The sequence below is a fragment of the Thermobia domestica genome, chromosome 14 (genome assembly GCF_964235325.1).
Source record: "Thermobia domestica chromosome 14, izTheDome1.hap1.1, whole genome shotgun sequence".
NCBI classification, from domain to species: domain Eukaryota; kingdom Metazoa; phylum Arthropoda; class Insecta; order Zygentoma; family Lepismatidae; genus Thermobia; species Thermobia domestica.
In genome coordinates this window covers 142,934,570-142,959,858 of record NC_137467.1, presented here as the reverse complement: position 1 = coordinate 142,959,858, position 25,289 = coordinate 142,934,570, and the positions used below count along the sequence as shown (strand labels likewise).

At 30.5% G+C, this 25,289-nt stretch overlaps 1 protein-coding gene across 9 annotated transcripts in view; it reads right to left on the bottom strand.

Annotated features, from left to right (window-relative positions):
• The window catches only part of LOC145670366 (muscle LIM protein 1-like), an 86,076-nt gene that overhangs the window by 22,427 nt on the left and 38,360 nt on the right, over positions 1–25,289 (bottom strand). For 2 of the 9 annotated variants that reach the window (XM_081738968.1, XR_014128292.1), the window contains 4 exons: positions 17,950–18,061; positions 12,416–12,512; positions 11,701–11,797; positions 1,718–1,802 (listed from right to left, as the gene is read on the bottom strand). In XM_081738968.1, the coding sequence (XP_081595094.1) occupies positions 1,718–1,802; positions 11,701–11,797; positions 12,416–12,512; positions 17,950–17,987 (317 nt within the window). In that variant the 5' untranslated portion in view covers positions 17,988–18,061. Of the gene's footprint in view, positions 1–1,516; positions 1,608–1,717; positions 1,803–11,700; positions 11,798–12,415; positions 12,513–17,949; positions 18,062–23,444; positions 24,495–25,289 lie in introns of those variants that run through there. The other 7 variants (XM_081738962.1, XM_081738964.1, XM_081738967.1 and 4 more) reach the window with 6 other exon arrangements.

Sequence of the window (25,289 nt, the reverse complement as noted above, 5' to 3'; positions counted from 1 at the left end):
CATGAGTTACATGTAATCATAATTTATCATAATACATATAGCTCCGGCCCACGTGGAAGTATACCTGGAAGAAATATTGATCTGTCTATTTCTACTCAGATACTGGTCGTGCCATAAGTTCTGTCCTTTATTCAAATAGGCAAAACGAAACCAAATTTTGTAGTACACTAAATCCTTTATTGCCACTTGTATTTTAGTACCAAAGGAACGGAAAAAGCACTAGTCTATTCAAAATGGCCTCCGTTGGCTTTCACACACATCTTCAATCGTTGACGGCACTCGTCAACGGCTGCACGCACCAAATCTTGGGGTATGGAAGCGGCTGGATTTACTAAATCGGCCTTAAGCGACTCAATATTGCGGTGAGATTTCTTGATGCACCGATACACATTTTTTTTTTTTTTTTTTTTTTTTTTTTTTTTTTTGCGTAATTTACAAAGGCTGTAGAAGATTGAAAATCTTTACGGCAGCTTTTTGCACTTATGCATCGCGATCACTGCGATAAAATTCTCTTTAACGCTACACTCCATGTTAACTGGATGAGTGAACGACACAAACTGGAGATTAGTTTGTACTACAGGTTCGGCACGATGTTGTGTAAACAAAGCTGGTTGCGAACATCAGTTGAACTGGTCGTGTGGCGCTAGTGAACTTAAAGACAGAACTTATGGCACGACTGGGTATATCGTTTGCTGGTTTCGTTCAGTGAGTACGGAATTACTTCAAGTACTTGTTGCCGAAAACTTAAACTTACCGAATAAGATCTAAAAAAAAACACGTTAAACTATACCTTGTAACATATAAGTATGTATATGTGCTAGTGGAGAATACTTAGTTTTTCCCACATGTATGCGTCAGTTACGGTTTATTTTAACCCGATTTTGAATTTCATTGTCTATAGTTTCATCAATTTAAGGTGTATAAGTCTTAACCTTAAAATTGTTTTTATTTAAACTAATACTATTGACTAACCATATCTTCATGTGCTTACCGTCTGTAAAGAATATGTGACTGCACAAAATGTAATGTAAATTGTATTTAAACTGTTTAGTGTTCAAAGTTGTATAGTAAACAATCCTATTCGTCAAAGAAAATAAGCTACCAGATCTTACTCAACAACAATTGTGTAACGTAACAAATTTCCCCACGATGAACATTAGTATGAAGAAGGAATAGGAAAATAGTCATCAGTTGTTGCAAACTAATCACTCTAAAAAATACTGCACGTCTCTAGCAAAATCTAGCTACCAATATGCACAAAAGAGGACAATAATAGGTTGTACTCACAGTCGTTTGATGGTCATGCTACAACGAAACTGTCTCGTCAACAATGCACAAAAAATGAGAAATATGTGATGAGAATTCAAGTCAACAACAATGGTTTCTACAGGATTGGTCATCCATTGGAAGATGAGGGGTAAAAATAGACAACACATCATCAGTTCTGGAGGTTTCATGCTCCACACTGAACATTCGAATCCTATGTGCGATTCATCACGGTAAACAAAGTACCTACTTTTCTGTGGGTGGTGTATAGTCTGAAGTCAAGACACCTGACCCACCGCCAAATCCGTACCCCTTTGGGCCAAATTTTTTCCCGTAGCAAGCTGAGAACAAAGAAGAAATATCTTTAAGCACATATATTATAGTAATTATATTTTACCAGTTACTTCCTGATTTCTCAGTCTTGATCCCTGAAATAGAATTATTAACTTACCCGTTTGCGATTGAATCGGTTTGGAGAGCCCCAGCACCTTGTCCATAACCGTATCCCTTAGGTCCGAACTTCTTCCCGTAACAGACTATGAGAATAAGATTAAATTACCAGTAGTTCGCTATAGACAAGTACAGAAATATGATAACCAGGATAAAAAGTAGTATTAAATAATACTTGTTGCAACGAAAGTAGTTATCTTCCTTTTACTGTAAATAAATGTAGATAAAAACTATTTTTAAAATTCTCGTCTCTGAGTTATCAGGAAACGGCAGAGATACAGGAATACAACAGCATTAAGTTTAGTGAATCAACAGAAATAACAACATGAATATCAACATGAATAAATCAAAATATTGTAGCATAACATTTTCTCTCACACTATTCTGCGCTTCCTCACTACTTGATTAATTGCTAATTACACTAATATCTTTCATACAAGATTATACTAAACTTTTAACTAATTTCAAGCGCTTGTTAGTCCTTCACTTTTTAGTTTACTTCTAAATGTTATTATAACATTTTTTTTTCAATCTTTTACTATTAAATTTTATTATATGTTCTTTTCCTTCTTTTTAGACTTTCTAACTATGCTATGCATAAGAGTTGAAAGTCTTATAGTACGGGTATGTCCGTCAGAGCAAAAAAGGCAAAAAGCAGTTTTTTTGCAATTGATTCAGCGTCCCAAGAATAGGTTCCATCTCCTCCGTTAACCCTACATTTAAACCAGAAGTAGTTCAAATTCACCATTTCCGGTTTCAACGTTTATCGAAATAGAACGAAAATGCTAACATATAGCTTGTAAACGATTCAACGTCTCAAGACAATACATATCATGACTATCTACAACACTTTACCAAATCCGAAAGTGGTTCAAATTTACAATTACTTACGATTTCAATCGTAGTCTCCACAGAACAGAAACGGTAATATATAGCGAGAATTTGTCTTTTGCAATCGATTCAGCGTCTCAAGAGGACATACCATCACCATCCGCAACCTTCTACCAAAACCGGAAGTGGTTCAAATTTAGCAATACTTCCGGTTTTAATACCTATTTGCTTAAGAGTAAAAACGGTAAGGTATTTTTGAAGGCGGTTTCTTGACACAGATTCAGCGTCCCAGGAATGAGTTTTGTACCTATTTCTATCTAACAGTTCAAACCAAAAATGGTGAAAATTTATTATTTCCAGTTACAACACTGGTCCCTTAATGGATAAAACGGAAATAGATAGCGCCAAATAGTCTTTTTTTTTTTTTTTTTATGGATTCAGTACCACAATAATGCTTCGCCTCTGACTTCATTCCACTATTGCAACCAAAAGTGATAAAGATATCAATTAACATTTCCGGTTTTAATATTAATGTCTATAGACCAAAATCAAGAAGAGATGCCGAGTAAAGGCTTTTTGATATGGATACAGCGTCCGAGAAACAGATTATATCTTTAATATTATTCCTCTATTCAAGTAGTTACAAATGTATTACTTCAAGTTTGAGTATTGAATTCGTGTGGTTTGGAAGTCTACCGTAGTTTTACACTGTGAAACGAAACTCATTTGTTTTTTTTATCCTTTGAATATATTAATAACCACAATTGTGTTCAAAAATGCTTTATTGCGATATACAACATAATGACATTTGAATTTATATAACTAATTTGCTACTAGTGCACATTTGCCTCGCTAAGTGTAGATAAAAGTTTGTTTTGAATCTATTCATTTTTCTGTACAATTCCATTTATGAACTCTACCTTATTTCTAAGGTCTTCTTTCAAAGTACTTTCTGTTGTGTATTTTGATGTATTTTTAACTCATATTGAATAGTTCATTTTGAACTGGGTCTCCTGTTATTCTGATTTATTTGCCACTTAGTCGATTTCCTGATAACACAGAATACGAATGAACAAATTAACAAGAATATTCCTTGGTACATGTCAAATAATTTCTTTTTTTTTTTTTTTCCTTTACTATTATTAAAATTTATTTAATCTCTTAAGCTAATAGTACGATATGTAAATATCTTAGCATGAAAAAAGTATTCTTCTGCATTAAAGTTTTCTTTTAAATGTACTGTAAATTTGTGTAAAAATAATAATTAAAAGATATTATTGATTATGAATACAGTATACTCACGAGTATCAGGTCCAATGTGGCAGAAGGGCAGACCGGAGTTCTACATATGAGCTCATTTCTTTATGAACATTAAGCATACTCCAAGAACAATTTACGAATACAGTACTGTACGTACTGTACAGTTATAATCAGGAACAGCGGCAAGCGTACTGTATTGAGGTCCGTTACACACTCACGAAACAATGAACAAGGAGCAGAACACTGCTCTTTTCCTGTCACAACTTGTATTTTCCACATGACACGTACGAGGATCGTAACAGACGGCCGCTTCCAATGCCTTGGCAATATTACCAATGCAAACGCCTTGCCTTCCTCATTTAATTACGATAAAAGAAAACTAGTACGGAGACCGGATACTCGAGAGTCTATTGTAATATATATATCGAGAAGAGGAAAGAAAGAGAGAGAGAGAAAGAGATAAGAGGCCAAATATAAAAGCATCGCACAAAACCGAGTCTATATTTCAACCAAAGTAATTTATTTCAGGCAATTTTTATGTTCGCAACTTGAAGTAAACTTGCACAATGGCAGCAAATTTTACGGGCATTGACCGAATTCCGCAACTTATTTTCAGTCTTTTTCTATTATTGTGAAAACGTTATAGAGTAATATTGAAATTACATCACCATGTTTTCTTTTATTATTATTATTATTATTAGCAGTAGTGGTAATTGCTATGATTAAAATAATCAATGATTTCGAAACGTTTATCATTGTCAAGTAATGTGTCTATAAATTAAAGATTTTACAAATATCGAGCTACACATCAAAACAAGGAAGCTTTAAAAAATATTGAACCATTTTAGATCTGAGAATTTACCAGAAATCTTATATTACTCTTTAACAATAAGTTGTATTGTTATGTATATGTAACAATAAGTTATATATATATATATATATATATATATACTCTGAGAGAAAAGGAATTACAAGTTAATTTGTACCTTCTATCACTAGGTTGCCAGGAATTCAGCTTTAAGAGGCTTTATTTAGACACGTTTCTAATATAATTTTTCCATGTGTCATATATAATTACTGATTTTACTTCTACTACTATTATTATTATTATTATTATTATTATTATTATTATTATTATTATTATTATTATTATTATTATTATTATTATTATTATTATTATTATTATTTCTTCCCATTCACGTGAGAAGTAGGATAAATTCCCCTCATCTTACTGAAGTCAAAATATTATGATACAATTTTTTTTATATAATTCTCAATTAAAAAATTTTGCTACGTAAATCAGACAATCTTACAACAATTTAAATTTGTTTTACTGCACACGAAACACGTGACAGTGGAACTTTGTCTTCATGTACCTAGGTATAAACCACAAAGCTTTCGATCCGTTCTGTTATGTTCTGAGAAGAGGGTTGAAGTTTTGTTTTCAGAGGCGTGAACACACTTTAGAAAACTGTAGCAACACCATTGAGTTTAGGATAATATTGACTGTATAATCTTCAGGTGATATTTTACTTTTTTAATAAATATCTGCATAGAAAGTATAGATTTTTTTCTATATAACTCCATTAACCAATACGAATACAAATAGCTACAGTACTTTTAATTTTCCTCCACATTTTGTTTTATACTTATCAACATAATATGAGTCACTGACAATAAATAACACATTATAGATGTAACATACTTCCACACATACACACAGTAAACTTGTAATACTTTTGAAAGCATAAAACTAAAACTGAAAGCATCTATTCTACCTGGGGTCTTTCAACATAAGGTATTTTCTTGAAGCGATAAAACACAAAAAGTTTATGTGTCAGAGACCTTCAACGTATATTCAATTTGTAAAAATGAATGTAATTTCCTTCTAACTTTTGTGCTTTGTATTGAACTTTGATGTATTATAATGAATAAGTACTCTACTCATATAAATGTATTTTATTGAAACTTTTCGTGATAGATGTATTGGGGGGGGGGGGGGATTAAAAAATGCTCTCATATTTGTAATAGGTTAATAGCATTTTTAAGGAGATTATGTAGAAATAAGCTACTTGTGATGAGTGAATATATTTTATTCGGTAAAAATTAAAAATTGTAATAGATCAGTTAACAGATGTAAGATGTCACTAATGTAGCGCCAACGAACACTAAATTGTAACACTAACGACATCTTAGAACTGCTAAACGAAATATTACAGTTCTTAGCTTTAGTCTCTCCTTCTCCCTCTTCCTCCTTCCTTCCAAATATTCTCTGTTTGTAGGCATCGCTTTTGGTGCAGATTTATTCTTTGATATTAATTATTAGTTTGGAATTTTCTAAATAAGCTATCAGTTTAATCCTTCTATAGAGAATACAAAGTTCAAAGTGTCATAAGTAACATTTGGTTTGTGATACCATATCAAACTTTATGTATGTATCTCTATATGAGTTTTGAATATATGTTCCCATTTACTCTAATTAAAATCATTATCCATTTTGTATTTACTTTATTCTATAAATCCCAATAATAAATATAATAACAGAGTAAAGTATTTAGTAATCTTCACTAGATAGTCTCATGTATATGTATAAAAATGATTTTAATTCAAATCTTTCCAAATATTTGTAATCTAGAAGATTAGTAACATTATATCGAACTTCGTAGTTTATCTATAAAACAACTTCATTTGTAATATACTTATATCTGTACTCATATATAGATGCTTCCCGTTCTTTAAGCCCTATCATAAATGCATATATTGACTAGATAATTGATATAAATAACTTTGTAATACTAGTATATATTTAAATATGTACTTGACAAACTTGAGTATACTCGTACTTTTCAATTATTTATTTGTTAACTGTGCTGTTTTTAATTTATTGTAACATGTATAGGACATACACACTCAACTTCTTAAATATATTGAAGAAAGGATGTGTTATTGCTTATTTCTCTTTCATTTTTATAAACTTGTGCTGCTTGAAATTTAAAAATTGACTTGTTTAGATAATAATAATAATAATAATAATAATAATAATAATAATAATAATAATAATAATAATAATAATAAATGTTCTAAACTATAGAACCTGAATTTGTACAATTATAGGATATTTACAAATCAAGTTTTAAACTGTAAAGATGTCACTCATATTATTTATAAATCACATCAAAAGTGTTATATGTAATTTCAGAATATTGCTTATACAATAACGTGGTCATTTTTTTTATTAAGTTGGAATGATTAGGATATAACTGATAATTTGTTCCAAATATTATGTTATTTGAATTGTTTCATGATAGAATTTGAACTAACGATGTCCTTCAAGCTGTGAAGAAATAATTACAACACAAGATGACTTGAATCAACAGTACATTTTTATTATTATTATTCTTTTCCAAACATAAGAAAATTATCCCCTCATAGACATATTCCAAATCTAAAGACAGTTTCTAATTCATACTTTTAGTTACTAACAAAACATGTTTTCCTAATTCATGAATTAAAAAAAAAAAAAAAAAAAAAAAAAATAGGTGGAATTTGTTTACAAGTGTATTTAATTTCAGTTTCACATTTTAGTTTGTTTATTTATTTTTTAGTAGAAAACAATAAAGCTTTGGTTTAACAAATTTGTTTATTTCGTACATTTTCAAATAGGAAACCACTTTTTGACTTATTTCAAAACAAGATAAAATATGAGAATTTACATGTGTTCACAGTACTTGTGGAAGTTAGTATTGCTTCTAGTGTTGTGCAACTTTTACATAATGTGTTGTGCAAGTTTTATTAACTTTTATATAACTTCAAATAGAATCGCTCTTTATATCTAGGTATAGATAATTCATAAAATGTGACTTACTTTAATAGAACAATACTTTTGGTAATGTTCAGTATTTGCAAGGTTAGGACTGAATTGAAAGCAAAAAAAGTAAATTTTATAGTTCAGAAATGTGCAAAATTTGAATTAATTATACACTATTACACATTTTATGAGATACTTTTGAGATAAGGATTGAAATTAATGCAAAGCATTGAATATTGTTGTATGGTGAGTATTAAAAGAAATTTCGCGATAAAAGAAGTATAGAGAGGAAAAGAAAAGAAAAAGAAACAAAAAGTGAAGTATTTCTGTCTTGTTTTGCGTTCTTTGAGACAATGTAAACATATTCTTGTTCTTGTTCGATAGCACTTAATAAATCTGATATATATACTCATAGTAAAGTATCAGGAGAACCATAAAAATATGCTGTTTAGTAAAAATGGAACTTATTTAGCCTAGTTATAAAAACAATGCATGTATGTTTACATAGTCCTTCCAGTTTTCATCGCGGTTAATTACACAGTCTAAAATTGGTTATAAAATTTGAATTTATGCAAATTGTTCAGAAGATCAGATACTCATGTAGATTGAATTAAATGTACGCTGGAGAAATTTTCCAGGCTAACGCACGAGTGTATGGAGAATTTGTTCGAAGTTTAAAATGATTATCAACAATCCAAATGATCCGTACTATTGCGAGCCTTAATTATGACTCAGTCGCTTTCTCTACAAATTATTATCAACTTTTTTGTGTCAAGCACAATCAATACTGATATAAATGTATTTTATACTGCTTTTGACCTGTAGAAATATTAACTCCCAATTTTCCTATTTAGTACAAAATATGAAATAGGTAAATCTTAGGTTGTTTCACCATTTTGTCCATTTTGATTGATTTTTTGTCGATCGCCAGCAAAGTACATAAATATCCTGTATCCTGTGTATACTTTGCTATGAAGATTGGAAGTTAATATTTCTATAGGCCAAAGGTAGCATGAAATACATCTATATCCTTTATAATAATTTTGTCAGAACTAATGGGCTAGTTTGAAACTGGTTTTCAGTAACACACAAAGAATTACGTTGTATCCACGTGTTAAAAATAAAGAAAAACTTTAACTGGTTTTTCGTTTACAAAGAATCATGACTCACTCTTAGTCACGTTGTTGGAGGGTACCAGATATATAGTAGTCACCGAAAGAGTGCATTTACTTAGAAATACAAAGTATAAGAAGTATTTATGAATGAATGCACTCTTTTGATGACGACTATATATCTAGTACCCTCTAACCCACAATTATGAGTGAGTCATCACAATTTGTATAAATGATACCAACATGTGATGCATTATTCCTTCAAAGTAACTTATCCGACATCTTGACAACTATATTGACTTTCAAACTAACATTTGTAGGTATGTTATATCATTTTAATCTCTTTTGCAGCGGTATCCCATAAAGGAATAATTAGCGGTGACTAAACAGCATAAAGATAGTAACCTGATAATATACTAAAGCATAAATAAACCCAACGGTTTAGTCATGTTCATTTTTAAATTTTGTGTTGTTTGTTGTTGCTTTTATTTCTTTGAAGGTCCCATTATATCCAAAAGAAAGAAAAAATGTCAAAACAAATAATTGATCAACAAAACATCAACATGCAAAAGAATGTAAGTATAGCGAAAAGAAGAAATAAGCATTGAAAAATAAAATAAAATGCTAAAATTAAGCAATAGAACACACTAAGCATACAAAAATTTACATGCATGGTCAAATAAGAGATTAATAGCCGTTTTTGATTGTGAACCGATCTATATTCTTTTGTTTTTAATTCGCATTCTCGAGTAAGCAAATATGTTTCCGTCATTCGTTTGATAAAAACCGTATTACGTTATATATAATGAATAAGCAATATTTCAAGAAAGCTATTCTTTCTTTCTTCCTTTTTCAAAAGGATCTGTGTGTTTTATTTATAGAAAATATAGACTTCTGGAAACGAAACGTTTAAACTTGATCACAATTTATTTTACGTAATATTTTTTCACAGAAGTCATTCGATTCGAAGTAATTGGAATGTCTGTCTCGAAAAAATAATTAGAGTATTTATTCACAATGTTTTACGCGGTATAAAAACGTTACTTCATTTACTTAGGTTGCATTGTTTGATTTTCTTTGTTTCGTTTGCTTACTCTTTATGTATGTATATATATATGTTCATAAAATAGCAGTTTTTGTTCAATATTGTGCAGTATCAATATGAGTTTACTTTCTAATATTTATTTTCATTTTGATAAGCTTCTTCAGCACAAAAATGTATAAATAATAAATAAATAAATAATATAGTAAATAAATAAATAAATAAAAAAATAAAGTAAAAAGAACTTTGATTGAATTTTGAAATTATGTTTCCTAGTAATTAATTTCGAATGTAATCTTGAGGTTGTTAAGACGACTTCATAGTAATAAGATTCGTTATCTCATATAAGGAAACACATACCAACTTACGCATTAAAAAAAGTTTTTAGTATATGTTTGAGTTCATGAATGGATTTTAAAAAAATATTTTTTCAACATCAAGATGTAGTTTATGTTGTTAGTGGATAAGATTGAAAATAAGTTCCAGTGATTATCTTCCATGATGTTCCATATATATCAAGTGCTTTATGAAGATGGAAGTTGGTGTGAATTTTTCTATATGCCATATCTGTCGTCTCACGTATTTGTAATATCAGAGAATCGACGCTTTATATGAAAAATATTTTTTTGAAATGAGAAAAAAAATAATTTTAATCATTTTAATTTTTAATAATGAAGCAGAATAAAATGAAGTGTTTTAAAAAGAAGCACGAGATATTAAAATTAAAGACCTAGGGAAAGCGATATAAACCTACATTGTGCAATAATAATGAAATTGGAAAGTTTGAGTAATGCTTCATAAAAATCATTAAAATATTTTGTTAATACAATATTGATAATATATGGTTCATACAGGGCGATATGTGAAACTATAGAAAAGTAATGAAATTTTACTATTACTATGAAATGAATAGGTTGGATTGAAGTTAAGCGCCTTTCAGCAGCGAGACTATATGAAACATGGACCTGCAGTAATTACAGTTTCGAACTTCCCGAATTGCATTCAAGCTCAACATGGGTCACCACTTATCTTTTCCCATAGCCTCTAAATAACACCACTAACGCCGATATCCTAAGGTTTCACCATATATTCCAACCAATATAGATTTTTTCTCATGTAAATCCAGAAACAAATATTTCAATATGATGTGGATATTTAATATCTTAAAACATATCTTTCCGCCGCGTCTTTTGTGATTTCACATGAATTATTTTTAATTTAGTAATTTGTATACACTTGATTGTATTATATCAGATTCAAAATATTTGAATTTTATTTTATAGGAAATGTAATTACTTACTTTTATAACGGTGATTAATGTGAATTGGGCGTGAGTAAATATTACATATTATGTTATTAAGTATTATTTACGTTTGTGGTGAGCAAAAATATATAATATATATGAAATTGTTATTTTTATTAAAAAATCATGAATGTAAGGCAAAAAAAAAAAAAAAAAAAAAAATAGAAGCTTATTAACAGAAACATAAGCTGTAAAATAATTATTTTTTTAAAGTATTCTTATTAAAAGCGATTGTAAATATTGAAAATCAACTAAATCAAAATCATAATGAAACGCATCTTTCTGATTGGTGAGTGTTATACATTATACAGTATTTATGTAAATGCTTGTGTTAATTTATCAGTTAACTCCTACTGTAATAATAGTAGGTTTGTTATCTGTCTTTAGGAATAAAATTCTTTTTTTTAATAAAGCGAATAGGATAAATATCGGCATTTCTACAATGTAGCGTGATTTAAAATCGATAAAAAAATAGTTAATATCGCGTTTTATGAAAAGAAGCTTTTCATTGTACTGCATCTATTAATCCACTCTTGAAATTAGTATACATTTTTTTTATGCGTTATTCCATTTGAGCCGTTGATTTTTTTTTCTGTTTACTTTAAGCAGCAGAAGCGTTATGTCATACCTTTGCAATAGATTTCCTTATCAGGTCCTTCACACGTGTTCATTGAGTCCAGACGTTTCGTGCATTCGTTACACTTGTAGCACTCCCTGTGCCATGCCTTAAAATAGTCAAATGGGAGGAGTAGGTTAGTGGAACTAAAGAAAAGAGCCTCTCAAAACAGAAAAAAAGTGAAAACAAATGACAGAAGACAATAGAGGTAAGATTGGGGGTGTTCAAGAAGGATGATGTGACACAATAGAAGGAATGGGGGTCACCTCTCTGTAGGCCCCGGTTTTTGGCCCAGTGCTGATCCCTCACCCAGCTCCTGTCGCGACCTTCGGGTAGTCCGCGTTCTCGCATTACCTGTAGAATCACCGGGACCCATAGAAAGGAATCCCCTGGTGCAGCACATGAAAACAAAACAATAAATTCAATGCATTGTGTTTTCATGGTTATACATGCAATTCAAATAATAATAATAGTACTAACAATAGAAATAAATAAAAAATAATATCGAAAGAACCTTCATTACAAAACAGTAAGAATATGAGATTTGTGATGCTGTTATGAAAGAAAAATCGTAACTTAAATTTGTGTTTCAAAAATGCAGAAAATAGCTCAATATACTGAAATAGAGTCAATTGAACAAAGCGAAAAAAAAAGAAAGAAAAAGAAGATACGAGCTATTGTATCACATCAACATGGGACACAATCAAATAGCACATCATTGCCATACCTTTACAATATATTTCTCTATCTGGTCCATCACAGTGAGTTGTGGAGTCCAAAGTCCGGCTACACTGGTTACACCGGAAGCAGCCCTTGTGCCAGCCCTATGGGGAACAAGGAGTGAGATCCACACAAAATTACCTTAGGACTCCAGCTGTAGGGTCAAATGCGCGCTTAACATTCTTCATATTGTTACTAAGGAGCAACACTCAACATTTAAACTTTGCATTGCTTTTTTTTTTTAATTTTTAAATATATTAAAATCAGATCCCACTGTTGATATTTTCTGGTTATTCTTCATCTCGTGATTCTGTAAAACGCACTTAATATTTTGGTTATATTTTCCGTTCTTACTATTATGACTTCATACATTTACCCGATTCTTACCAAGGCACTAACTGTAAAATCTTATTTTTGATTTGTTTTTCTGACTTTGATCCATATCGTTACTTCCTGTATGGCATTCCTGTATATGTTACTTCCTAAAAGCTGTTTGCCTTGATATGTTCATTTCCTCTCGTTTCTCATGATTTTTTTTATATACATAAGCAAGCATGTAATTTAGTTTATGTTATATAATTTATGGTCAAACATGGACAAAATGCTACACATTGTAACAATTACACACAGACAAAAAACAAAATTTCTATGCACCGGACCCCAGGATATGAGTTCGATGTATTTTGTTACATAGAATCCAAATTTCGAAACTCCAGGGCGATCGACCGTGTCAATTTTTTGTTATGGGCGAAAAACTTGAGCGATTTTGGATAGGGAGGATACACGTGACACACCTATACAAAAAAAGAAAATCTCTGCAGTGGACCCAAGGATATAGATTCGATGTATTTTGTTACATAGGATCAAATTTTCTAAACTCCAGCACGATTGACCATATCAATTTTGTTTTATGGGCGAAAAACGTGTGTTCTCCCCATCCAAAAACACTAAAATTTTTTCGCCCATAAAGAAAATTGACACGATCAATCGTCCTCGGGTACGAAAGTTGGATTCTCGTAACAATAAACTTCTAATCCGTATCCTGGGGTCCGCTACATAGAACATTTATTATTATTATTATTATTACTGTGTTACGTGTATCCTCCTTATCCAAAAATCGCTTAAGTTTTTCGCCCATAACAAAAAAGAGACACGGTTAATCGTCCTGGGGTTTCAAAATTTGGATTCTGTGTAACAAAATACATCGAATCCATAGTCTGGGGTACGATGCACAAAAGTTTTATTGTTTTGTGTGACTGTGTTATCTTTATTTGTGTGTTTATTTTTAACTTTTGGGAAAACAGCGTAAAGCTGCTGCATTACTACAAAAGAATAAATTGAATTAAGTTAGAAACACATAACGTTTTCTTTATTCTTCAGTTTCAGATAATATTTTTCTCTAAATAATTTAAGTAACAACGAAAATAATGCTCGGTAAGTGGGGAAACGCTGAGCGTTTAGAAAATAACCTTCGTTTCCCCTTTTGGTATGACAAATGCTAATATTTTTATTCACTTTTGCACATGCAACCTCATTTCATATATTAGAATCGACAATTAAACTTCCTGAAACCTGCCGTTTTCAAGAAAATGGTAACGCTTCAAAATTCTGTCATTTAATAGAAAATTTATGTCTCTGTTTCTACATCTATAATGATGTTTGAAACCTTCACTCATAAGATATTCCTATAATTTAATTTTACTGAAAATAAATGAATAAATTGTTACCTTCAGTTTATATGTACCTCAAAGAAAATCTGAAAGGAAATGTGTCAACAATTTTAATTGATAGAAATGAGCACACACTGTTAAAATACCACGATTTATGATCGACATACTTTGATGACTGTGGCTAGTTTCTCATTGAAGCTGACGGTAAAAGTAACCTATTACTGGACAGTTGTCACAGGCTTACCTCCAAAAGTTTTGGGCTTCTTTTCAAAATCAAATTTTTGTTAATTTTGTACAAGAATGCATTTACGACAACATTTTTTAGTAATATGGATCCTATCAAATGAATGTGTATAAAACATACATCTGTTAACGTGAAATTTTAGACGCTAACTTTTTCTTTCAATATTCTTTTACCCCCTTGTTAGAAAGATGAAGGCTTTCATCCGAAGCGCTATACTTTTGTAGAAGGATCAAAATCTCCAACCACGAGTATATTCAGCGACCGTAAAGTCAGAGCACAAATGTGAACTATAATATAATTTACTTTCAATTATGTGTAGCGTATCATACATATTTTAGGTCGGTTACAATATTCATACATACATATTTAGAAGGGTATTTATCGCATAAGATTGGATTTCAACCTCACTCATTTCCATTGTCGATAAGTAAAGTTGATAGACAAGACTTGTGGTGAAGCCGAAGTTAAGTAACCATGAGGAGTCATCACATATTGTTGACGGTATTGTTGGGAAGTATATTAAAAAAAAAATGAATATCAATGAGTCATTAAGAAATAATAATGAGATATTGACCAACCATTTCTTTTCTAACTTTTGAACACATTTTTCATTATTTTTTCGATATAGTTTCCAACATTATTGAGGAATTATCATAGTGTGATAATATTTTTGAATTCTTCCATCAAGGATAGATGCTGAATACGATGCAAACCTTGTTCAATTAAATGTTGTAGAATATACGATTACTAAATGCATGCAAAATATGTGTATTTGAAAGTATAACTTACCGTAAAACTCAATCAAGTGAATACATAAGATTGTATTTAAAAATTTTCATAATATTCTGATTTATAATTTTACTATCATACTATTCTTATATTATTTAGGGAAAGGATATTATACTTCTCAATTTATCTATTACTTTTACAAATTTTCTGAGTTAAATTTAAACAAGATTCAGACAGCATTATAAGTAACTTTATTAATAAAAACAAAAATTATTCTTTTCAAATTCAGTTTTTGTCCACATTGGTTTGCCGATAGTGAAATATTGAATCAACATATAGCAACAACAACAGTTAATTTTACTAGTGTAAGCGATAACTAAAAAGAAAATTTTAGTAAGTTTATGCGTAAATATTCAGAAAATTTGAAGAAGCAATAGATAAATTGGGAAATGTAATCATACTGTGGGGTAAGTTTGTATGTTCATTTCTTCATAGAATATTGTATTTAAAATTCCTTAACTTATACTTATTCTTCGCCCTAAAGAAAAGTACAGCATCAGAGATTTAAATTATTAAGAGCCTGACATACTAAAAATAATACAAAATTTGCCATTTTGATTCTGCGTTTTTCATAAGTAAAAGGAGATAATGAAATGCAACTTACCACAATCGTAGATAATGTTATTCTACAACAGAAAATATAATCTTGAAAAATTTTTTGTGTTGCCATCCATAGAAATTACAGTGTTGCCAGAACAACATTTCTCCTAAAATCCAAGTTAAAGCAGCGACTAGAGGAAGGAACTCAACTGCATTTGATTACGTATTATGTTGTTTTTGTATCTTGTGAACCACGTTTTCAATAATATTATTATTTAATTTTAATAACTGTATGATAAAACTATTTTGTTTATTACAAACTAAACACACCTATTATTTAAAAAGTAGTTTACAGGATTCCAAGACAACATAGTAGGTAATCAAATGCAGTTGAGTTCGTTCCTTTAGTCGCCGCTGCCTTAACTTAGATTTTGGGGGAAATGTTATTCTGGCAACACTGTAATTTCTATGGATGGCAACACTGAAAATTCTTCAGGTTCATATTTTCTGTTGAAGAATAACATTATCTATGATTGTGGTAAGTTGCATTTCATTATCTCCTTTAACTTATGTAAAACAAGCAGAAGAAAAGTGGTACATTTTGTATTATTTTTAATATGTCGGGCTCTAGCGAAGATACCAAAACTTGGAGAATGAAAAGCTTATTTCTGTTGAATATAATATGTGTGCCTTGTGTTCAATTACCAAGAAAGAGCTATAAATAATATATTTTATATCAATATATTTTGAACATTGATTTTGGTATGTCTTATGCCATTTTAAGCGCGCATGTTAATTATAAAGATTATGATAAATTCTATAATATTATTCTATAACACTAACGGCGGAAATAATGTTCAAAGATATATCAATAGATAGATCTCATTGAGCTGAACAAAATGATATAGGTGAGTGTATAACCTCATGCGTAGTATTCGAGAAAATCGAGAAAACTAATGTTTTTGTAAACCTAAAAAATATACGGTACGGGAACCACGCCATCTATTAAGATGAAATTGTTACTAAAGTATACACTAATCAAATTTTTCATTATGACACTAGCAAGTTGACATTATTCATAATGTTTAATGAGATATTGCTCAAAATTATGATTGTTACACTTGCTTAACTATATATTGTCCAAAGATAGAAAATCGACAACAAATGATTTTATGGCGTTAAAAAAGTGCGTCGTTGTTTGCCAATCTGATGCTGTTAATAGTTTTCATTCATCTCGAATAAATTATTTATTTGTTTATTTGTGTACTTATATGCACTGTAAAGTAATATATTGTACGCAGTGCATTCAAGTTATAACACCTCCAATTTTTTTCTCAGGACTGGTAACAGATAGAAACGTACTGTTTATTTTAAAATACAGGAGTACTCGTTGTAAATGCGTGCCAAAGATAGAAGCACCGTATGGAACCAAAACTCTAGCGGCACCGATAATAGCGGTAACTGTGGTGTGATACCGCTTGAAATTTATCACCAGTTGAGTAAGATGGTGGTGTCTTGGATGTGTCTAATGTGCGTTTGTGGGTGTGGCAGTTCAAAGAAGGCAGAACGTCGTGTGACAACAAACCAAGACAATCTTGGCTTCGCATAAGCCAGTCTGATGACAGGAACGAGTAGAGAAAGTTGTTTTGGAATATCGCTGAATAAGTGTGGAACATATCACCACCAAAGTTGACATTTCTGTGAGGTCTGTGCACACTGTCGTCAGACCTGTTCGTGTGAGGACGAGATTGTCTTAGTTTGTTGTCACACGACGTTCTGCCTTCTTTGAACTGTCGCACCCACGAACGCGTATTTAGACACATCCATGACACCATCATCACATGTCTCATTCAACTGGCCATGAATTTCAAGCGGTGCAACACCATGAAAATGGAGAAAAGAAATGATTACATGTTGTTCTTGTAATGAAAACGTCGCTGTTTTACGAGTATCGTTAAGTATCAAAAACAGTTATCACTCTCATTATTGTCGCTAGAGTTCTGTGTGCCGTACGGTGTTGCCATCTCTGTTACGCATTGACAACAAGTGCTCACGTATTTTAAGACAAACACCACATCTCTATCTGTTACCAGTCCTGAGAAAAAAATGGAGGTGTTATGACTTGAATGCACTTTGTATTTATTGTTGTTTGATTTCCACTAACAGTGACACACATTAGTTCTATAACATTAACATTGTGAAATTTGTTTTTACTTTGTGTTTACTTTGCAATAAGTCGAAATTAAATAATCTACAGAGTTAAAATTGTTTTTTTTTTCTTCATAAACAATAACTTACCCTGCCTCTGGCCAGCATCTGCTCTGCAGCGTATACATAACCCCCGCATCGTGGACAGCCCTCACCCTCTGGCGCTTTCGCAATAGCCCGTGGCTCCAAGGCGGAATTTACTCTGAAATAAAGTTTTAAAAATCTTGAAACTATTTATATCATACGAAATATATTGTATTGTTAAAAGTATTATACAATTTGATCCACACGATTAAGACAACCAACACATACAAGCTACATTATAAGCAAATTTACAGAAGCTTATATTTAGGATTACATTATATCAGTATGCTTTAGAAATATTTTATAATTAAAAATAAAATCATAACATCGCTCTTAGTATAAGCTCTTATTAATATCATACAATAACTATGCTCATTTTCAGCTTTGCAAATTAATACTGTAAATTCAATTTCTAAACATTTGTTGATTAAGGTACAGTGGCTGTAAAAAGTGTTTTATAGATTGCTTAAAAATTCATATTTATACATTAATGTTTTAACTAAGGCGTTTATTATTATTATTTGGTCTCTGAAACAGGAAGGAAACAGTTCAGTAATTTATTTGATTTGATCAAGTACAGAATATACAGAATTTTAGTACAAGGCTAATTGTATGTTTTCATAGATAATTTATGTATGAACACAGCTAACTACACAGGTAGGGAAAGATAATGTTCAGATTTGAAAACACTGATGATTTACTAAAATATTGTCACGTAACATGTAAGGTTAAATCAAATTCACACTTCTTTTTGTCTAAGAGTCATTTTGATTTTAAAAAAAAAAAGTTCAATAAAACTGCTTTAGAAGATGTTTTTGTAAGTTTAATGGAAACTAGTTGCGTGTTTCTCGTAGATCGATGATAGTACGTGATTGTTATCAGTTATGTTAGAAAACATCACCATTAGGCATACTAGATAGTGTTAGAAATGTGGATTAAATTTTCGAATTATATATAATTTGACGCATCATGATGACATGACAAGACTTGTTAGCTGTCGTACGTACATTTATCGAGGTAAAATTGAAATGAGATTCAAAGAGATTTTGTATTTGCAAGATTCCTGTCTTTATATAGGCTGTCAACAAATACACAAAATTATTTCACTGTGTTGAAGATACATGGGGCTGTAACTAATTACATCTGCGTAAAATATAATGCATAAAACATAACTGATTTGCTCTTTAGCTGAATCTTGGATTCAGTGGATTAATAAGAGCAAGTGCTTTGTTGTACTGGATGTTTTAATCCTTGATTCGTGATGGTATACAGAACAGAAACTGCAAATATCTTACTTACTTTCTGTAAATTCCGTTAACTTCATATTATCTCCAATAGTATCTTTCATTTACGATCTGAAAATTTCTTCAGATGGCATGAGAAAGGAAAAGTTACTAGAATAGATAAACTGGGAAAGCAAAATAATAATAATAATAATAATAATAATAATAATAATAATAATAATAATAAATAAAAATGAGATAAAATCTTTCAGTTTTACCTTGTGGATAAATGAGACAGTGGTGATGAGAATAAATGAAGTGGTGGAATGAAGAAAGTGGGAGGAAACGGGAGAAATCCGGGAAAACCCGCGCACGGTGTTTGTCCACCACAAAGTTTGTTTGGCGTGAGCTGGAATCGAACCAAGGAGCACACGCACCAGAGGTGAACGCTCTACCATTGAACCACCGATTCTCCAAAAAGGAAAAATATTTGGAAAATTTAGCTCAATTCAGTTATCATGTATTTTTCTTTTATATTGATGATTAGTCTCCATGTTGAGGTGAAAATATTAGTTTATCTAATCTCGTTTTCTTCTTTCCTATTTTGACTAAGTTGATTTTCCTTTTATATTTCACTTAGATTAGATTGGCAATCAGCAAATGGAAGTAGTTGCTGAGATGTTAATAATACTCAATTACACACATATACAGACAAGCAAAACGGTAACGATTTAGAATGTATTTTGGATATTTTATTTTCCTGTTCAGAGACTCTCCTATACGAAGTCAAGCTATGGTATAGTTTTACAATTAGTGAACTGTGATTCTATAATACTGAGTAAAATCGAAAGAAATGCGAAAAAAGAGAAAGAAAGTAAAATGATTAGCCTTGTACCAAAAGTTATATTCAAATCTATTATAAACAAAGTGACTCGTAAATTTTATGTTGTGGTACTGTTATGTGTAATCAGAGTTGAAATCCAAACTAATAATGAAAGAAAATTCGTTTTGTATTATTCTTTAATGAAGAAATGAATTCAATTTATCCATAATTCTTCATAACAGATGTGATCTTGATGTTCAAAACCGGTACTTGCTTGCTATCTTTAGATCTGTAGCTATTATAATATAGAATGTCAATTGATGGGATCACTTATTGGGGAAAATTGGGACAAAATTATTTTTTCAAAAGGTGGAAAATTCCTTTTTCTTTTGCACTTTTTGCAGCCACTGCTATCTAGTGTTAATACTTTGCTTGAAGTATTAGAAAAGCCAAGTACTGGACACTGGATCGGCAGTGCTTGTACTATTCAGCTAGCGAAACGAAGTTTTGAGTTAACAGCATTCTACATTAGTTACCTAAATAGAAAGAAAATTATTAAAAGAAATATTATTATTAATAATAATAATGCTGAAATTTAGAGATTCATGAATAGCATACTGCACTTGCTGTTTTTGTACTTGTTAAGAAATTTTAATGATAACAACAACAATAATAAATAATCAGAAGCTGTAGCAAAAATAAAAAAAAAATCATCTGAAAGAAAATAACTATAATTTATGATCAACAAAAAGTAATGGGAGAAGGTAAAGTTGCTCCATTATCGAGCTGTATAAGTGGAATGAGCTGTTTTGCTAAATACAAACCAAAATATTTCTCTTTCAATTTAAAAAAAAATCTACAACCTGGGGCTCAAATAAACTAACACTAGGGTGCCACCTCCTCCTCTTGCGTTTTGCTAATAGATTGATATAAAATGTCTATCGAGGGCACTTTCCTTATCCCATCACTTTCTATTGGGAGTTAATTGCGTACAAGCTGCAGGTTACTAATAACACTGTTAATAGGTACCTTCTAATTACAATTAAAAAAAAAAAAGAAATGTATATGCCGAAAAGCAGACAAATAACTTGTTAGAGATCAATTGGGCTGCTTGATTGTTTCACATGCAGATCAAGAGGAAAACTTCTCACCATATGTGTCCCTGTTTGCCGTGTCAATTCCCTCTTGATTCGTATACGTTCCTCTCAGGTTTCAGAGTGAAAGGAGATGGGTAATAATAATATATCTAATCTACTTTGTGTATCAGGAAGGATTCATTATATGACTAAGTAGCTGCAGTTCTATGTTGATCAATGTTCTGTTTTGTATGTCACTTTTCTTTGTTCAAAAATACACTGAAGTACCTGTGCTTCTCAAGGAAAATTCTTCATTATTTCCTAGTTTATAACCAGTGATGTGAAGGGACGATTCAAAAAATATTTCTTTATGGAAAGGACGCGCAAATAATGCAAAGTAATCCGTTTTCCAATGCGGTAGATAATGTGCGAATTATGTATACTACGTAGACTATTCGTTATCTATTAGAAAATAAGATGAAGTACCATACATAAAATAAGTAGACTATGTAACAACCTTACTAAGTAATACGATGACTTGTCACTTAGAAAATAAGTGCTAAGAGATGTATAATACTATTGTACAAAATGAGCGATGTAGTCTTGTAATCCAGTGAACACTACGTTAAGCAAGTCGTTATTTATCACTTAAAAGATGTTGAATATCACGTATTATATGTGAATATAACATAGAGAATATAAAATATTGCTATCTTTTATTGCTTTTTGTGTATATTTTTCATTAAATTGCCATTTATTTATTTCTTGGTGTCGAATCGTTCGATATAAAAATCTACATTATCCAGGGCGTAAAGCCTGATATTAAGCTTCTAAAGTAATCTGGCAATAGTCACAATTTGAAAGTGAAAAACTAAATATCTAATGACAAATGTTTTATTGTGTTTTCAAAATATTCTAAGAATAAGAACTGATATTGTGTGATTATTATTCTAGATTATTTCTACTATATATTTGGATCACGAGAGAATTATTTTATTCATAGATTACCTACCATATATACATAGGCTATATAAAAACGATATAACATAAATGACGTGTGAATTACATTAATCTCATACGCACAGAATAATATTAGACTACGGCACATCACTGGTTTCAACTAGTCCATTGAGAGTAGGAAGTATGTGTATTTCGTACATGGAAGATGTGAAGAGAACACAATTATACGTTAGTTGAATGTTTATGTTTTGCAACAAAATTAGATTAAGAAAATAATGACATTAGTTCTTTGTTTTTCAATGTTCTACCAATACATGATTTCTTAGTGAATATTATATTGTGGTTGTTGTAAACGAATTTTCAGAAATAAACAAAAATTCACACCTTAATATCTTTTAAAATGTTAGTTTCATTGATATTCATATTCCATCTAACTTCAATAGACCTTTTCCAAGAATTTTTAACTACTTTTTGAGCATATTAACAAGAATACTAACAGAACAAGTAAATTTGTTTTAAAGAAATTTAAAAAGCCTACTTTGAAGCACATCAATATGCTTGTCCAAGGAGCCCTAATGTTCTATCAGAGATTAAGGAACTGACCTTAGGTTAATCAAAAAATTAAAAGGTCGGCTTCTTAATATGTGATTTTATCTTCGATCTGCATCAAAAAAGTTTGAAAATCGAAGATACTCTAGTTCCAATTTGTTCGATATGCATAGCTTCTTTTTGTGATTTCTTATTGTATCCTTTTAAAAGTTTTAAATCCTAACAATGTTCCTTGAAGAAAGGCTACCAAAGTAGGTGAATGTTTGCATCAATGAAATAACCATCTTAGATGATATTAAGATAAGACGTTTGTTTATTGAATTATTATCCTCATCAGGTTACCAGGTTAGAATAAATTTACAATACGTTGTTCCTAAGGATGCATGAGGACGATGATTATTAGATGGTGTTGTATCACCATTCACTCATTTTCATATCCTGTATGAATAAACTTTAACACTTGTTTCCGGTACTTGTTTTGTTAGAAATTCCATGCATAATATGTTATCTTTATGATAACAAATTAGTTTGTATAGTTGAATGTGTCTTGTATGATGCAATTCATGGCAAAACGTTCAACAAATATGAAACAATATTCTTAATGGTTTATTATTATTAATGTGCTGTGTTTTGTCCCATGGCATATTTGGTCTTGCTTTGTCAGAAATCAGTACTAACTACATTGAAGAATATCCCTTGATTTTTTTTCTCTGATGTAACAAACTTATGACATCTCAAAACAGAACAAGACATGTTTAATTGACACAAGCGAATAATAAACTCAAAAATAAGAGCCCGATAATTTGGTATATGAACGTACAGCTAACGAAGCCATTATAACTTGGAATGAATTATTAAGTTATCTCAACATTTTTTGTACTTCCTTTAAACAAAATATTTATTCATTCCATTATTTTTTTATACAGAATGATGATACAAATAGTTATCATAATCATATACATATATATATATGTATGTATGATTCTCTCTTTTTGCTTCAACTTTGAGATAGTGGATGTTCACATAGACATTGTTTTAAGTCACTGTACCAATTAAACATTGGAGTTGTTATAAGGTTTGTCACAGTTATAAAAAAAATTACGTCTACCAAAATGCATTTTAAAATGCGAATGACAATGCTTTCTAAATGCACGAATGACACAATTAATGTCTGATAATGAATTACATGAAGTCAAAAAAGCTAAGGTGAGGATACATAATTGGAAGAATAAAAAAAAATCATGTTTGTTCCAATTACCTAATTTAGGTGAAATTGTTAGTATGAACAGAAATTTACAACCAAACATCCCAGAGCCCAATTCAACAACATTTCATTGTAACACCCATCATCCTTGTTATGATAATAATAAATTTGACATAATTGGCCATTATTTCGATAAGTTGGGAATGTGAAAAAAAGGGTTTTACATACAATTACTATCTAGGTATCTATATATATATGTATATTCTATAACAAATAGATGTTAATAGTTGTTCTGGAATGTTTGGCTGTGTGCAATCCATTCGAAAATACAGTACTGAGGATTATAATAGGGCACAAAAATTAGGGCTGTCTCTACCCAGCTAGTGCACAGAAATGATAATGGATTTCTAGGAGCATGTGCATATAAAAAAGGATGATATACATATATTTTTTTTTAAAAAAAATATATAGGTTTGGCAGACAAGGCAAAATTATGAATGGTAAAAAGTGAGAGGATTTGAAATGGAAGTGCCCTCTACAATTGACGAATTAATATCAAATTACAATGAAAATAGAGGAGGAAGCAAATTTTGTTTTTTGTACGCGGCCCAAGTGAGAGACATCTGGTAACCAATCTGGCAAATTCACATCTGACAAGTCCGAATCGGGCCGCTTCTTCATTCATTTAACCATAGTTGGGGTCGGTGGGCTTATTGCTGTATGGAGAAAAAAGGCAGAAAAATACCGTCATGCAAAATCTGCCATATATATTTATTGTATATTATATTATTTTATATTAAAATCATTTGTTATATATGTATCTATGTCTATAGACATATATATCTCAAATTTTAAATGTTTATATATTTTAGCCCTTTGAATAATACTTGTGTGTGTGTGTTTTATTGTTTCTCTGTTTATATATGCACTAAATTTTAATTTAAACAATTAAAATACATATATTACCCTTGAACATGAAATCAAGCCTAGATAGCAAAAATAAAATTAAATGTATAATATTTACAATATGCCGTCAAATAAACAATAAAAAATTCAATTAAAAAAGATTAGAATGTAATAATACCTTTTTTTTAAAAAAAAAAAATCTCCCAATCTTTACTTAGAATCTTTCTGCTAATTGCTTTAAATTTTAATAATGTTGAGTTTAATTCATGTTTTCACACATTCACTTATTATATATTTGAAAAGTAATTTTTTTATGATTTGTTAACTAGAATATTTTTTTTAAATGTAATGCTTTTAGAAGGAATAAAAATATTCAGACCGAAAGAAGGAGAAATAATAGATACATAAATATAAATGTATTTGAACGGGAAAGTAGTTCATTTGATTCTAATTTTCTTTTATTACAGTAGACTCCCTATTAACCGATCACCAAGGAACCGTGCACTGATCTATACCGGAAAGTCGGTTAAAGTGACAATCAAAATTCCATAACCTCTATATTGTGTAGCATTCCTATAAGAGTTAAAGAAAACGTTACAGTATTA